Source organism: Podarcis bocagei (assembly GCF_964188305.1).
Source record: "Podarcis bocagei genome assembly, chromosome: W".
NCBI lineage: Eukaryota > Metazoa > Chordata > Lepidosauria > Squamata > Lacertidae > Podarcis > Podarcis bocagei.
Window position 1 is genome coordinate 69096303 of NC_138131.1, and position 17536 is coordinate 69113838.

The 17536-nt window shown below is 43.0% G+C and overlaps 1 protein-coding gene across 1 annotated transcript in view; it reads left to right on the top strand.

Moving 5' to 3' along the window:
• Nucleotides 1-14659: 14659 nt before the first annotated feature.
• Nucleotides 14660-17536, top strand: part of LOC308578134 (uncharacterized protein) — a gene marked incomplete at its 5' end in the record, with an annotated part of 124504 nt that continues 121627 nt past the window's right edge. Inside the window, one exon of the mRNA XM_081178400.1 lies at nucleotides 14660-14797. Within this exon, the coding sequence (XP_081034526.1) occupies nucleotides 14660-14797 (138 nt within the window). The remainder of the gene's footprint in view (nucleotides 14798-17536) is intronic.

A 17536-nucleotide genomic window follows, 5' to 3' on the forward strand; every position in this document is an offset into this window, starting at 1 on the left:
CGCTTCTCTGGAGCAGCAGAAAACAACCTTTCTCCCTCCTCTATGTGACATACTTTTCTATATTTGAACATGGCTATCATATCACCCCTTAACCTCCTCTTCTCCAGGCTAAACATGCCCAGCTCCCTTAGCCGTTCCTCATAAGGCATCGTTTCCAGGCCTTTGACCATTTTGGTTGCCCTCCTCTGGAGTAAGGACAGTCCCCAGATTTACAAATCAGTCCCCATACAAAATACATTTAAGTTGAAAAGTATCCCCGGACTCATTGAAAAAAAATCTGATAACCTTAAATTAGTGATGATGATTTTATTGAAGAAGAAGAAGAGTTTGGATTTGATATCCCGCCTTTCACTCCCTTTAAGGAATCTCAAAGCGGCTAACATTCTCCTTTCCCTTCCTCCCCCACAACAAACACTCTGTGAGGTGAGTGGGGCTGAGAGACGTCAGAGAAGTGTGACTGGCCCAAGGTCACCCAGCAGCTGCATGTGGAGGAGTGGAGACGCGAACCCGGTTCCCCAGATTATGAGTCTACCGCTCTTAACCACTACACCACACTGGCTCTCCAGTGATGATAATGAATGATGATAATACAAAGGAACCAGGGGAGGCAAGTCAAATAATCCCATAATGTGGGATTAACATTGATTGTGTATACAGTTGTTTTTTTAAAAAATATTATTTAATTTAATGATTTGGTTTTTTGTGAAAACTAAAAAAATATTATACAGTGGTAGCTTGGGTTAAGTACTTAATTCGTTCCGGAGGTCTGTTCTTAACCTGAAATTGTTCTTTTTTTAAATAATAATAATAATTTTTATTAAATTTTCCTATTTACAAATTCGCCATCCCAAACAGTATTCACAAATTTCAACTTTTTGGACTTCCACAAGCTTTTCCACCAATCCATATTTTCTATTTTTATGCATTCTCTAAATTTATATTGCCATTTAATATTATCCTTTCAGTTCTATTTCTTTTTTACAATACATCTTTAACTTTCACAAAACCTCTTTAAATCCCACTAGCGTTGTCTGTTCGTCACATATGCTTTTCCGATAATCTGTAAACTTTCCCGAGTCCTCGATGAACTTGTGATCCCATTGATATCTAATCTTCCCAGTCAGTTTATCCAGTTCTGCATAGTCCATAAGTTTCATTCTCCACTCTTCAAGGGTCGGTAGCTCCTCTTGTTTCCATTTTTGGGCCATTAATATTCTTGCCGCTGTTACTGCGTATTGGAAAAGTTTGTAATCCTTTCTATTTATCTCTCTTCCAGTTATTCCTAACAAAAAGGCTTCTGGTTTCCTTACAAATGTGTATTTAAGCATCTTCTTCAACTCATTATATATCATTTCCCAGAAACCCTTTACCTTCTTACATTCCCACCACATATGGAAAAAAGATCCTTCTTTTTCTTTACATTTCCAACACTTATTACATGTTTTGAACATTTTTGCTAACTTAACCGGTGTTATGTACCATCTATATACCATTTTCATAATATTTTCCTTTTTCCATTTTCATAATATTTTTCCCAGTCAGCCAATTGTATATTATAACCAAAGTCTCTGGCCCAATGTATCATAACCGACTTTACCTCCTCGTCCATCGTTTGCCAATCCAACAACATTTTATACATTTTTGACAATATCTTATAATCATTGTTTATCATCTTTATTTGAAATTTCGATTCTTTTTCCGTATATCCACTCTTTTAAATCCTTTTTAAACATTTCATTTACCTGAAAATAATGCAACTGTAATGGGATGATTAGCTGCTTGTGCGTTAAATCGTGCTCCCTCAGAGTTTGTGCGGCTCCACAAACCTCTGTGTGTGACAGAGCTCCTCAAACATGTCTGCTCTAGTCACTCGTAGAGTCTGACAGTGGCTGTCTGCGGAAGCGCTTCCAGCAAAGAAGCTCCTTAACGGAAACGCGTCTCCTGGACTCACGGCGTGACAGTTTCCGGCGAGGTGTGGGTCTCCCTATGGGAGACTCAGATACCTCCCCACTGTTCTCGCTGGAAGCGTCTCTGAGCCCTCCCTCCTGCTCGCATTCCCTCAGAGATCCACTCCTCCCCCTGCTGGTTCCTGCTTCAGCTGTTGAGTCTCTTTCTTCCTCCCTGAGCCCCTCCACCACCTGATGCTCCGATGGCAGTTCCCTGACAGCAACCAATCAAACACATGTTCTTTTACTTGTTCATATGGCTTCATTTTCCATTTCCCCCCTTCTTTAATTATTAGCTCTCCGTAAGTGATCCAATTCCCTCTCATATTGATTTTCTTTACACTCATAACCTCTAATGGAGACAACCAGTGTGGAACTTTGGGTTCTAATATATTTTTATACCTATCCCATATTTCTATTATGGAGCTCCTGAAAATGTGATTCTCAAAACCCTTGTGACTTTTCTTCTTCTCCAACCACAAATACACGTGCCATCCAAATCTATTATCAAATCCTTCTAACTCTAACAGTTTATTGTTTTTTAATTTTATCCATTCCCTTAACCAGCAGAGACAAGACGCTTCATAATATAATTTCAAATCTGGCAGCGCAAAGCCTCCTCTTTCCTTTGCATCTGTCAATAACTTACATTGTATTCTTGGCTTTTTGCCCTGCCAGATATATCTTGAATTTGCCACTCTTTGAAAGTCGTTGTCCCCCTAATTATAGGAATCATTTGGAACAAAAATAACATCTTTGGAAGCACACTCATTTTGATCGTTGAGATTCTACCCCAAAAAGAAAGTTTCATCCTTCCCCAAACTTACAAAACTTTTTTGATTCTGTTCCACACCGGTATATAGTTGTTTTGAAATAAATCAATATTTCTTGGAGTTAACCATATTCCCAGATATTTTACCTTCTTCGCCACTTCAATCCCTGATTCTTGTTGCATTACTTCTATTGCACTTTGGTCCATATTCTTAATCATTACTTTGGTTTTTTTCTTATTTAATTGTGGGAGCCAGGAAGTCATGGAAAAGGCTTGTAGTGCCACCTGGTGCCTTGCTGACCTCGGTGACCAGCACTCTGAGCTTACAATGTATTAGAATGTATTGACCCTATAAGGAGTTAGGTTCCCCCCTCTGGGCACTGTAACCCTATATGGTTTGTGGGTGGGTTAAAGCTTGACCGGATGAGGTAACGTGAGACATTGGAATGCAGCCATGCGGCTGGAGAGAACAAAGGATAATAAAATCGGAGGAGAGAGAGGAAGGAGCTTTTTTGCCCTCCGTCCATGGAGACATTTGCCTTTGTGTGTGTTTTTTCTTTGCCTTGCACCCCAAAATGACGGCTGGTTTCCGTCAACTGGTTCCCACAAGTGGTGCCCTCTCTGAGGCAGAATAAAAGGATACGGCTGAGGTTTTTAAAAGGGAAAAAAGAAGCAACTGGAAGCAAACAGTCTGAGGCAGACTAAGAGGATTTTAAAAGAAACTGAGAGGATTTTTGATCCAAGCAGTGGTTATCATCGACTCACTACGTCCGGCAAGGATTGCAAAGCGCTCTACATCTTTAAAAAAGATCCCGGTGAGTTCGATCCCTTCTATTATATTGATTTTTGAAAAATGGGCAGCTCTTTGACTACTCCCCAACAGAAATTTTTAAAAGACTTAAAATTTCTCCTCTCCTCCAACAAACTGGAAGTTCCCGAGGGTGATTTGATACAGCTCATTCTGGCCATTGATGAACATTCTCCCTGGGACTTGGGTGTAATTGCAAATGGGACTTGGGAACTGAAACTTTGGGACAAGATTGGTGAACATTTTCATGAGCTCCCCAGCATCAGTACTCGGATTTTAAATGCATGGTGCAAGGTTCATTACGCTATGGGCTCTTTATCACCAAAAAATATCTCCCTGGCTGCATTGCCATCACAACCTCCAGCTTCTTTAATCCAGTCTGCTGTGTTAGAGTTTGTTCCAATCCTTGCCCTGCCAGCAGCTCCGGAACCCAAGCCTCCAGATTATAGTTCCTCACTAGAGGACCCAATCCTGCAAAAATATCGTGGTCTGGCTGGAAATGACCCTGCTCTTTCAGCAGCAGAACCAGCTACCCCCTTTCAACGTGCAGCCCTTGCCTGTTCCTTATCTCAGGATACCATGGCATTCCCTGTTATTGTGCCCCCTGCTGGTGCTCCAGCAGGAACTCAAGCCCAGCACCAACCTTTTGACTTTAAAATCTTGAAAGAGCTCCAATTGTCAGTCAGGACAAATGGACTGCAAGCACCATTCACACAGGCTCTTTTGGAAGCCACATTAGCCCAGCTGTTGGTTCCAGATGACATCAAGCTTTTGGCACGTACAGTTTTACCTCCATCAGCTGGTGTATTATTTGCTCATGAATGGGAAATCGCCTGTCGTGGTTATGCTCCTGCCTTACTGCAACAAGCAAGAGGGAATAATCCTAATATTACCCTCGCAGATGTGATGGATGCTATGATGGGGCGTGGGCCCTTTGCTCAGGCTTCAGTACAAGCCACACTGCTGCAGATTTTATTGAGGGATACTGCTCTTGCTGCTCAACAAGCAATGAGAAAAATCCCAGAACCCACCAGTATTCAATCAAGGTGGGGTTCAATCAGGCAAGAGGCAAGAGAATCATATTCTTCCTTTATGGACAGGCTGATTACAGCAGTGAGTAGACAAATTGAAAATCCTGAAGCCAAACAAATAATTATCAAACAATTGGCCTTTGAATATGCCAAAGAGGATTGTAAGGTTGCGTTAAGACCGATAATACACAATCCTGCCACAGACACAGCAGCCATGCTTCGCATTTGTCAGTCTGGTGATACAGCCACCCACAAGATTCATCTGCTAGCAGCAGCGCTCAATGAAAACCAGCCTGTAGCCACCGATACAACGTTTCCAGCGTGGCGAACCAGGATCACCGATACCTCAGTGTGGGTAGAACGGTGGCCTCCACCAAAAGAAAAATCCGCAGCAATGGCACCATCCTGTTTCTGAACAGCTTATCTCTGAACAATTGACTTTCGGCCACATTGAACCATCTTCATCCCACTGGCTCCAGCAGACAAGGAACAGTTTGCTTTTACATTGCCAGTATATCACGATTCGCAACGTTATCAGTGGATTGTCCTCAAGGCATGCGGAACTCCCCTACACTTTGTCAACATTTTGTGGGTGAAGCATTGAAACCTTTCCACATGTGCCACCTAGAGGTGCTGCACACGAGCTGCACCTGGCCGTATTTGCTACATCGTTGCCAACAGGAATTTTATATGCTCAGGCGGAACAAGAAGAAGACTATCTGCATTATAGAATGGTTACATCTACCACATACCCCACCGAAGAACATTTATTCAGTAATTGAATCCACATCAGACATTGTTATCAAAGGACGTTCACGTGCAAATTGCTTTAGCTGATTTTATAGGTGTCATCATTTTTAACCCTCCAAAGGATGACCGTTTGACATTTCTGACACAGGTCACCTATGTTTGGCTACCCCCTTGTCTCTCACACCTCTCCCCTCTGCACTAACCCTCTTCATGGATAGAACAAGAAGTAGGGGGGTGGTGACATGGGAGGAGGGAGGAAAATGGAAATGTTTATATACCCCTCCACAGTCTTCTGCCCAGTGAGCTGAGCTAGCAGCTGTGATTCTTGCCTTTCAATCCTTTCCTACTCAACCTTTCAATCTTATTGTGGATACTCAGTATGTATATCGCCTTTTTGCTAGTTTACCAATATCTTATATAACTCCTTCCTTGGATTCTGACTTGTTTTCCTTGTTTCTTGGCCTGCAGGCCTTACTTCAGCACAGAGAGTTATCTTATTATGTTGCACATCTTCGCTCCCACACATCACACCCAGGGTATTTAGCAGAGGGCAATGCAAGAGCAGATGTGGCTCTGAGGGACATTTCTACCTTTTCTCTCTTTTCTGACCCTATACTAGGTCATAACACCTTTCACCTTCCTGCGAAAGCATTGGCAAAGCATTTTTCTATTCCTTTGGCCCAAGCAAGGGATATAGTTTCCCAATGTGCTTCTTGTTCTAAATCTCAGCTGACCATTCCTTTTGATGCTGTCAATCCTAGGGGCACGTCTGCATTGGCGTGTTGGCAGATGGATGTCACACACACACCTGTGTTGGCTCCACTCTCCAAGGTTCACCTCACGGTGGACACCCACTCTGGATTCATATGGGCTACACCCATGAGGGGGGAAACAGCTCGGCATGTCATTCAGCACACTATCCGCTGTTTCTCAGTCATGGGTAAACCTGCGCGTATCAAAACTGATAATGGTCCAGCATATATTTCTAAAACATTTTCGGAATTTTGTATGTTGTGGAATGTGAAATTAACTCATGGCATACCCTTTAACTCCACAGGTCAAGCTATAGTGGAAAGAGCACACCTGACGTTCAAAACACTATTGCTTAAACAGCTTGGCGGCCGAAGCATACCAACGGCAGATATCCCTTCGGCTGTTCACCAAGTTCTTTTTGTACTTAACCATCTTATATATCCACATAATAGGACCCATACTCCCGCGGAATTGCATTTTAGGAAGGAGGAGGCACTCCCCCGCCCCTTGGTGGTGTACCGACGCTTGCCTGATCCCGCGTGGCATGGACCTGTTCCGCTGATCACGTGGGGACGAGGGTACGCGGCAGTGGACGTCGAGGACAAGCCTTTGTGGGTTCCAGCTCGATGCGTGCGGCCATGGCGAGTCCCTTCAACTACAGAAGTGCCTTCCTAACCATTTGCCTTGCCATCTTTTGCTGCATCATTATACAAGGATGAGAAGCAGACGACACAATCCAGTTGCAGCCACCATATTTCACCTTATCGGCTGGCAAGCAGCTGTCGCCTGAATCCTACTCTGGCTGGCAGTATCCACGGCTCAGCCACTCTCGAACTATAAGAACAGCATTGTTGAATAAGACTTTTAGGGGAGAAAATTATCATAAGATATGGAGGAATAATATTTTTGTACAAGATATGATTAAGTTTACCAGTTTATTGCATGCTTCTAAATGTTGGTTATGTATGCACATGCCGCCCTTTGCCAGTCATTCAGGCATAATGCTTCATGGCGTGCCTGTCAATGGATCTTTTCAATTTACTGATATTATATCCCCTAAGCAAACTTTTTGGCCTCCAGTACAATTGACCCTCCATGAGCCTGCCCCCATTTGTTTTCAAATTAAAGAGGGGAAAGAATCATGGGGCATATATCCAAACTGTCAATATACATTGAAATTCATGTTTAATAGCTCTTGTTCTCTTACAGGAACATACAGTGACCAATCTCAGTGCTTTAGAAGCGATACCAGTGCATGGCTAAAAACTAGGAAAGAAACCTACCATGCAAATTGGAGTCTGAATTCTTCTATCCCTGGCTTAGCAAATGCCACAGATGAGCAATTTCATATCAGTTCCTTATTTACTGAAGCCTTTAATTGGTCCCAACAGAGTAGTAATATCAGCTATTTACTCCAAAGAGAGTTATGGTTGCTTTGTGGCGAAAAAGCATACAAAGCCATTCCTCGAAACCTCACAGGCACATGTACATTGGGTCTCGTGGTTCCGTTGTTGTATAAGGTTGATAAGTTACCATCTTCTCTTAGACTACGAAATCGTCGGGAGGTAAATTCACCCATAAATCAATATATCGGTACCCAGGTCTCTCGGGCCTTGCTGCCCTCGGTGGGTGCAGCAATGAACTATAGGGACCTCCATCGGCTAGCAAATTGGACTGAAGGATTATTCAATGATACCATAAAAGCTTTGAAGGAACTCAACCAGGAGGTGTCTGCAATGAGAGAAGTGGTTTTACAGAATCGTTATACTTTGAATGTGATTTTAGCTTCAAAAGGAGGAGTTTGTGCGCTTGTTCATTCTCACTGTTGCATGTTTATTCCTGATAATAATGTCAGCATATCTGCGACAATCGACCATATGGAAACCATGGTAGCCCACAATCCGTTTGCCCCCCCTCCTTCCGTTGATCCATGGGCATGGTTATATTCTTGGCTTCCGGATGGAAGTTGGCTTCGACATTTATTGATTTTAGTGATCATTATAGTAGTTATTTGCATTATTTTGTGTTGCTGTATACAATGTATTCCTTCTTTAATTTCTGTATGTACTGCATGGTTCTCCAGTCCGCGGCCCGCTTCCGGTCTCACAAGAGTCGCCTATCGCGCTCGATATAACCGTATTGGTACTGACATATATGACTCTGATTAAATAAATAAAGAAAGAGGGCATGTGGGAGCCAGGAAGTCATGGAAAAGGCTTGTAGTGCCACCTGGTGCCTTGCTGACCTCGGTGACCAGCACTCTGAGCTTACAATGTATTAGAATGTATTGACCCTATAAGGAGTTAGGTTCCCCCCTCTGGGCACTGTAACCCTATATGGTTTGTGGGTGGGTTAAAGCTTGACCGGATGAGGTAACGTGAGACATTGGAATGCTGCCATGCGGCTGGAGAGAACAAAGGATAATAAAATCGGAGGAGAGAGAGGAAGGAGCTTTTTTGCCCTCCGTCCATGGAGACATTTGCCTTTGTGTGTGTTTTTTCTTTGCCTTGCACCCCAAAATGACGGCTGGTTTCCGTCAACTGGTTCCCACATTTAATATAAACCCGGCCACCTTGCCAAATTCCATCTCCACATTTAAACTCTTTAAAGGATCTTCTATCGTTATTACCAGGTCATCAGCAAAGGCTTTAACTTTATATTCGTTTTGACCTACTGTCACCCCTTTTATTAATTCATTTCGTCTAATTGCACTCAAGAGGACTTCCAGAACCATTATGAATAACAGTGGCGAGAGAGGACAACCCTGTCTTATACCCTTCCATATCTTCACTTCTTCTGTTATTACATTATTCACAATCAATTTAGCTCTTTGCTCTGTATAAATCGCCCTTATTCCATTATAGAAATCGTTCCCCACCTCCATAAATTCTAAATTTTTTAACACAAATTCCCATGATATACAGTGGTGCCTCGCAAGACGAATGCCTCGCAAGACGGAAAACCCGCTAGACGAAAGGGTTTTCCGTTTTGGAGGCGCTTCGCAAAACGAATTTCCCTATGGGCTTCCTTCGCAAGACGAAAGCCCATAGGGAAATCTCCGGGACAGCGGGGAAGCGCAGCGCGTCTTCCCCACTGTCCTCGGACCTCCTCCGAAGGCTGGCGGTGGTGTGGAGACCTCCTCCCACCGCCAGCCTTTGGAAGGCTGCTCTGAAGCCTGGCGGTGGGGTGGAGAAACCTCCTCCCGCCGCCAGGCTTCAGAAGGATGCTCCGAAGCCTGGCGGCGGGAGGAGGTCTCTCCGCCCCACCGCCAGCCTTCAGAAGGCTGCTCCGAAGCCTGGCGGCGGGAGGAGGTCTCTCCGCCCCACCGCCAGCCTTCGGAAGGCTGCTCCGAAGCCTGGCGGTGGGGCGGAGAGACCTCCTCCCGCCGCCAGGCTTCGGAAGGCTCTCCGAAGGCTGGCGGTGGGGCAGAGAGACCTTCTCCCCGCGCCAGCCTTCGGGTGGCTGTCCTGAAGACTTGCGGTGGGAGGAGGGTTTTCCTTCCCACCGCCAACATTCAGAATGCTGTTCTGAATGTTGGCGGTGGGGAGGAAAAACCCTCCTCCCACCGCAAGCCCCGGGAACAGAGGAGAAGCGCTGCGCCCCTTCCCCTCTGTTCCCGTATCTGTCCTGAAGGCTTGCGGTGGGGAGAAAAGCCCTTCTCCGCACCGCCAGCCTTGAAAGCGGTTTCCATAGGAACGCATTAATTGATTTTCAATGCATTCCTATGGGAAACGGTGCTTCGCAAGACGAAAAACTCGCAAGAAGAAAAAACTTGCGGAATGAATTAATTTCGTCTTGCGAGGCACCACTGTATTATCAAATGCCTTCTCCGCATCTACAAACATTAGTATAGCTTGTTTCTCATTCCTAGCAGACAGATATTCCAAAACATTTATTATATTTCTCACATTATGTTTCATCTGCCTGCCTGGAAGAAACCCTGCTTGATCATCGTGAATAAATTCTCTCAATACCTTTTTTAATCTTTTTGCTAATATTCCAGCAAAAATCTTATAGTCTGTGTTTAACAATGAGATCGTGTGTTAAATCAGAATCTTGCTTGGGAATAAGTATGATGAAGGCTTCTTTCCAAGTTTCCAGAATATCTTTTTCCTTCAAAATATTATTCATAACTTCTTTCAGTGGTACCGTCAGGGTGTGCCTCAATTCTTTGTAATAACTGGCTGTAAATCCATCTGGTCCTGGAGCCTTTCCTTTTTTCAATTCTTTTATGACCTCTATTATTTCCTCATTCTCAATTGGGGCATTCAGTCTGTCTTTCTTTTCTGTCGGGATCTTTTGCACCTTTTTTTCTATTCTCTTCAAATTGTTCTTTTCTCTGTTGCTGTACAAATGATTATAAAAGTCCAAGAATCCTTTTCTAATGCCTTTCGGGTTCTCAATCTCTTCTCCATCCACAATAATTTTGTTGATTATGTTTTGTTCCTTTCTTTTCTTAATTTGCCACGCGAGCCATTTACCTGACTTATTGGCATTGTCCATAAAATATTCCATCAACTTCTTTTGCGCCTCTTGTATGATTTTTTGATCACCCAAGAGGTAATCGTTAATTCTCCATCTAAATGATCTTTCTTCATAACCTTTAATTTCCAATTTTATTGGACTGTGGTCTGAAATTACTCTTGGCTGAATTTCAATTTGCCGAATTCTTGGAGTTAGTTCATTCGAGACCCAAATTTGATCTATTCTTGACATTGACTGATTTGGTTCCGAATAAAATGTAAACTGTTTCTCCAGTGGATGTCTAAGTCAGTGTTTCCCAACCTTTTTTGGGCAAAGGCACACTTGTTTGATGAAAAAAATCTCGAGGCACACCACCATTACAGCCCCGTGACGTCAGCGCGCAGCGTCACGCCGGGAGGGACGCACAAAAGTGTAAGTTTCAATTTTTTTCCCTCCCCCTTGCCGGGGAACCTCCAAGCTTTGGGGGTGGGGGGGGAGGAGGCAGCAAAGCGAGGCAGGAAGGAGAGCGCGGCTTGGCTGGGTGAGCTTTGGCAGGGGCAGGGAATGAGAGCCGCGAGGCGGGCGCTGCGGACGGAGGCGCTGCCCGCCGAGCTCGCAGGCAGCCAGGCAGGCAGACGGCGAGAGCCCCGCGCTGGGCGGCCTCTCCTCGCCGCCGCCGCCCCGCCTCTCGCCGCCCGACTCGCCCGCCTCCCTCCAGGCAACATCTCGCGGCACACCAGGCAACATCTCGCGGCACACTAGTGTGCCGCGGAACAGTGGTTGGGAAACACTGGTCTAAGTCTCCAAACATCAATTAGATTACAGTTTTTCGTCATTGAAAAGAAAGTCTTGGGTAGTTTTCCTTCTTTGCTAACCTGAAATTGTTCTTAACCTGAACTTTAGCTAATGGGGCCTCCTGCTGCCATTGAGCCGCCAGAGCACGATTTCTGTTCTCATCCTGAAGCAAAGTTCTTAACCTGAAGCACGATTTCTGGGTTAGCGGAGTGTATAACCTGAAGTCTATGTAAAACGAGGTACCACTGTATATATTTAAAAATTGCATCCAATTTTGACAGTGTTATTACAAACCACTTCATTCAGCCCTGCAACATCTTGCGAAGCAGCGATATACTAATATGCATCTGTTATTATGTGACATTGGTCAAGGCTTTCTGGGAAATAATATATGATGAGTTTAAAGAAAATGTTTGAAAATACATTTGTCAAAAAAGCCAGAAGCCTTCTCACTAGGTATAAGACTTCTTATGTCTGCAACGACGGCAGCAAGAATGCAACTAGCCCAATGGGGCTTAAATTGGATTGTTATGAATGAAAAAAATTAGTAAAAAAATATTTCAAAAGAGAATGCTACTTGCCCAATTAATGGGGCTTAGATCAGGTTATTCATGAAAGAAATGATAAAAAAATATTTTAAAGAAGAGAGAATGCTACTAGCCCAATTAATGTGGCTTATATTTGATTGTTATTAATGAAAAAATTAATAAAAAATAATTTAAAAAGAGAATGCCACTAGCCCAATTAATGGGGCTCATATGGGATTGTTATTAATGAAAAAATTAATGAAAAAATAATTTACAAAGAGAATGCCACTTGCCCAATTAATAGGGCTTAAATCAGATTGCTATGAATGAAAATAATAAATTCTTTAAAAGAAGAAGAGAGAACGCTACTAACCCAATTAATGGGGCTTCTATTGGATTGTGATTAATGAAAAATTAATAAAACATTATTTAACAGAAGAAGAGAGAACGCTACTAGCCCAATTAATGGGGCTTATATTGGATTGTTATCATTATCATTATTTTTCCAGGCCTTCCCATCTAGAGCCCAGAAACTCTGTAACAGTTACCTTCTCAAAGTGATGAATCGCCAGCCAGATTTCCCCTTGCGCATTGAACACACAGCCGAGGTTACTCCATGCCACAGCAAAGTTGGGTTGGGTCTCGATGGCTTTCAGGTAGCAGGCCTTGGGAGGGTCGAGAGGTAGGTAGGTACAGGGGGAAGGGGGTATTTGCACAAAAGAAAAGCAAGAGAAAAGTCCCAGTTAGCAGAGGCTTGACAACCATATGTCAGGAGTGCTCTGATGGTGTTTCCTGCTTGGCAGAGGGTTGGACTCGATGGCCCTTGTGGTCTATTCCAGCTGTATGATTCTATGATTCTACTTTAAATTTAACCATTACAGGTGGGTTTTTTTTAAAAAAATAATCCTGCTAATGTATTAACCTGTGTGCACTGCTTTTGTCAATATGCAATAAACGTTTCCCATTCTTTTTTATATTAAAACTGGAGGCATTTTTTCAGCTGCAATGGGCCTCCGGTGTCCTGTTAGTACCATTAGTTGGTACCATTTCTCGTACAGTTGATATTCCTTGCATAGATAGATTAGATAGATGATAAAATAAAAAAATTCCTTCCTGTAGCACCTTAAAGACCAACTAAGTTAGTTCTTGGTATAAGCTTTCGTGTGCATGCACACTTCTTCAGATACACTGAAACAGAAGTTGCCAGATCCTTCTATATATAGAGAAGGTGGGGAGGGGTATTACTCAGAAGGGTGGTGGGAATCGGAGATTGGCAGATAGCTGAGATGAGCCTGATGAGCCTGTTGACGACTCTTAACGACTGTAGTAGGTCTTACAGGAAAAGGCAAGGGGTGAGAAGGTGAGAAGTGGCTTAGTCATGTATAATGAGATAAGAATCCAATGTCTCTGTTCAGACCAGGTGTCTCCATTGTTTTAAGTTTGGTAATGAGTTGCAATTCAGCAGCTTCTCTTTCCAGTCTATTTCTGAAATTCCTTTGTAGTAAAACAGCTACTTTGAGATCTTGTATAGAATGTCCTGGGAGATTGAAGTGTTCTCCTACTGGTTTCTCTGTTTTGTGATTCTTGATGTCAGATTTATGTCCGTTTATTCTTTGGCGTAAGGTTTGGCCTGTTTGTCCAATATAGAGAGCTGAAGGACACTGTTGGCATTTGATGGCATACACAATGTTAGACGATGAGCAATTAAATAGTCCCGAGATGGTATGTGTGATGTTGTTGGGGCCAGTAATGGTGGCCCCAACAACATCACACATACCATCTCGGGACTATTTAATTGCTCATCGTCTAACATTGTGTATGCCATCAAATGCCAACAGTGTCCTTCAGCTCTCTATATTGGACAAACAGGCCAAACCTTACGCCAAAGAATAAACGGACATAAATCTGACATCAAGAATCACAAAACAGAGAAACCAGTAGGAGAACACTTCAATCTCCCAGGACATTCTATACAAGATCTCAAAGTAGCTGTTTTACTACAAAGGAATTTCAGAAATAGACTGGAAAGAGAAGCTGCTGAATTGCAACTCATTACCAAACTTAAAACAATGGAGACACCTGGTCTGAACAGAGACATTGGATTCTTATCTCATTATACATGACTAAGCCACTTCTCACCTTCTCACCCCTTGCCTTTTCCTGTAAGACCTACTACAGTCGTTAAGAGTCGTCAACAGGCTCATCAGGCTCATCTCAGCTATCTGCCAATCTCCGATTCCCACCACCCTTCTGAGTAATACCCCTCCCCACCTTCTCTATATATAGAAGGATCTGGCAACTTCTGTTTCAGTGTATCTGAAGAAGTGTGCATGCACACGAAAGCTTATACCAAGAACTAACTTAGTTGGTCTTTAAGGTGCTACAGGAAGGAATTTTTTTATTTTATCATCTATCTAATCTATCTATGCAAGGAATATCAACTGTACGAGAAATGGTACCAACTAATGGTACTAACAGGACACCGGAGGCCCATTGCAGCTGAAAAAATGCCTCCAGTTTTAATATAAAAAAGAATGGGAAACGTTTATTGCATATTGACAAAAGCAGTGCACACAGGTTAATACATTAGCAGGATTATTTTTTTAAAAAAAACCCACCTGTAATGGTTAAATTTAAAGTAGAATCATAGAATCATACAGCTGGAATAGACCACAAGGGCCATCGAGTCCAACCCTCTGCCAAGCAGGAAACACCATCAGAGCACTCCTGACATATGGTTGTCAAGCCTCTGCTAACTGGGACTTTTCTCTTGCTTTTCTTTTGTGCAAATACCCCCTTCCCCCTGTACCTACCTACCTCTCGACCCTCCCAAGGCCTGCTACCTGAAAGCCATCGAGACCCAACCCAACTTTGCTGTGGCATGGAGTAACCTCGGCTGTGTGTTCAATGCGCAAGGGGAAATCTGGCTGGCGATTCATCACTTTGAGAAGGTAACTGTTACAGAGTTTCTGGGCTCTAGATGGGAAGGCCTGGAAAAATAATGATAATGATAACAATCCAATATAAGCCCCATTAATTGGGCTAGTAGCGTTCTCTCTTCTTCTGTTAAATAATGTTTTATTAATTTTTCATTAATCACAATCCAATAGAAGCCCCATTAATTGGGTTAGTAGCGTTCTCTCTTCTTCTTTTAAAGAATTTATTATTTTCATTCATAGCAATCTGATTTAAGCCCTATTAATTGGGCAAGTGGCATTCTCTTTGTAAATTATTTTTTCATTAATTTTTTCATTAATAACAATCCCATATGAGCCCCATTAATTGGGCTAGTGGCATTCTCTTTTTAAATTATTTTTTATTAATTTTTTCATTAATAACAATCAAATATAAGCCACATTAATTGGGCTAGTAGCATTCTCTCTTCTTTAAAATATTTTTTTATCATTTCTTTCATGAATAACCTGATCTAAGCCCCATTAATTGGGCAAGTAGCATTCTCTTTTGAAATATTTTTTTACTAATTTTTTTCATTCATAACAATCCAATTTAAGCCCCATTGGGCTAGTTGCATTCTTGCTGCCGTCGTTGCAGACATAAGAAGTCTTATACCTAGTGAGAAGGCTTCTGGCTTTTTTGACAAATGTATTTTCAAACATTTTCTTTAAACTCATCATATATTATTTCCCAGAAAGCCTTGACCAATGTCACATAATAACAGATGCATATTAGTATATCGCTGCTTCGCAAGATGTTGCAGGGCTGAATGAAGTGGTTTGTAATAACACTGTCAAAATTGGATGCAATTTTTAAATATATACAGTGGTACCTCGTTTTACATAGACTTCAGGTTATACACTCCGCTAACCCAGAAATCGTGCTTCAGGTTAAGAACTTTGCTTCAGGATGAGAACAGAAATCGTGCTCTGGCGGCTCAATGGCAGCAGGAGGCCCCATTAGCTAAAGTTCAGGTTAAGAACAATTTCAGGTTAGCAAAGAAGGAAAACTACCCAAGACTTTCTTTTCAATGACGAAAAACTGTAATCTAATTGATGTTTGGAGACTTAGACCAGTGTTTCCCAACCACTGTTCCGCGGCACACTAGTGTGCCGCGAGATGTTGCCTGGTGTGCCGCGAGATGTTGCCTGGAGGGAGGCGGGCGAGTCGGGCGGCGAGAGGCGGGGCGGCGGCGGCGAGGAGAGGCCGCCCAGCGCGGGGCTCTCGCCGTCTGCCTGCCTGGCTGCCTGCGAGCTCGGCGGGCAGCGCCTCCGTCCGCAGCGCCCGCCTCGCGGCTCTCATTCCCTGCCCCTGCCAAAGCTCACCCAGCCAAGCCGCGCTCTCCTTCCTGCCTCGCTTTGCTGCCTCCTCCCCCCCCCACCCCCAAAGCTTGGAGGTTCCCCGGCAAGGGGGAGGGAAAAAAATTGAAACTTACACTTTTGTGCGTCCCTCCCGGCGTGACGCTGCGCGCTGACGTCACGGGGCTGTAATGGTGGTGTGCCTCGAGATTTTTTTCATCAAACAAGTGTGCCTTTGCCCAAAAAAGGTTGGGAAACACTGACTTAGACATCCACTGGAGAAACAGTTTACATTTTATTCGGAACCAAATCAGTCAATGTCAAGAATAGATCAAATTTGGGTCTCGAATGAACTAACTCCAAGAATTCGGCAAATTGAAATTCAGCCAAGAGTAATTTCAGACCACAGTCCAATAAAATTGGAAATTAAAGGTTATGAAGAAAGATCATTTAGATGGAGAATTAACGATTACCTCTTGGGTGATCAAAAAATCATACAAGAGGCGCAAAAGAAGTTGATGGAATATTTTATGGACAATGCCAATAAGTCAGGTAAATGGCTCGCGTGGCAAATTAAGAAAAGAAAGGAACAAAACATAATCAACAAAATTATTGTGGATGGAGAAGAGATTGAGAACCCGAAAGGCATTAGAAAAGGATTCTTGGACTTTTATAATCATTTGTACAGCAACAGAGAAAAGAACAATTTGAAGAGAATAGAAAAAAAGGTGCAAAAGATCCCGACAGAAAAGAAAGACAGACTGAATGCCCCAATTGAGAATGAGGAAATAATAGAGGTCATAAAAGAATTGAAAAAAGGAAAGGCTCCAGGACCAGATGGATTTACAGCCAGTTATTACAAAGAATTGAGGCACACCCTGACGGTACCACTGAAAGAAGTTATGAATAATATTTTGAAGGAAAAAGATATTCTGGAAACTTGGAAAGAAGCCTTCATCATACTTATTCCCAAGCAAGATTCTGATTTAACACACGATCTCATTGTTAAACACAGACTATAAGATTTTTGCTGGAATATTAGCAAAAAGATTAAAAAAGGTATTGAGAGAATTTATTCACGATGATCAAGCAGGGTTTCTTCCAGGCAGGCAGATGAAACATAATGTGAGAAATATAATAAATGTTTTGGAATATCTGTCTGCTAGGAATGAGAAACAAGCTATACTAATGTTTGTAGATGCGGAGAAGGCATTTGATAATACAGTGGTGCCTCGCAAGACGAAATTAATTCATTCCGCAAGTTTTTTCTTCTTGCGAGTTTTTCGTCTTGCGAAGCACCGTTTCCCATAGGAATGCATTGAAAATCAATTAATGCGTTCCTATGGAAACCGCTTTCAAGGCTGGCGGTGCGGAGAAGGGCTTTTCTCCCCACCGCAAGCCTTCAGGACAGATACGGGAACAGAGGGGAAGGGGCGC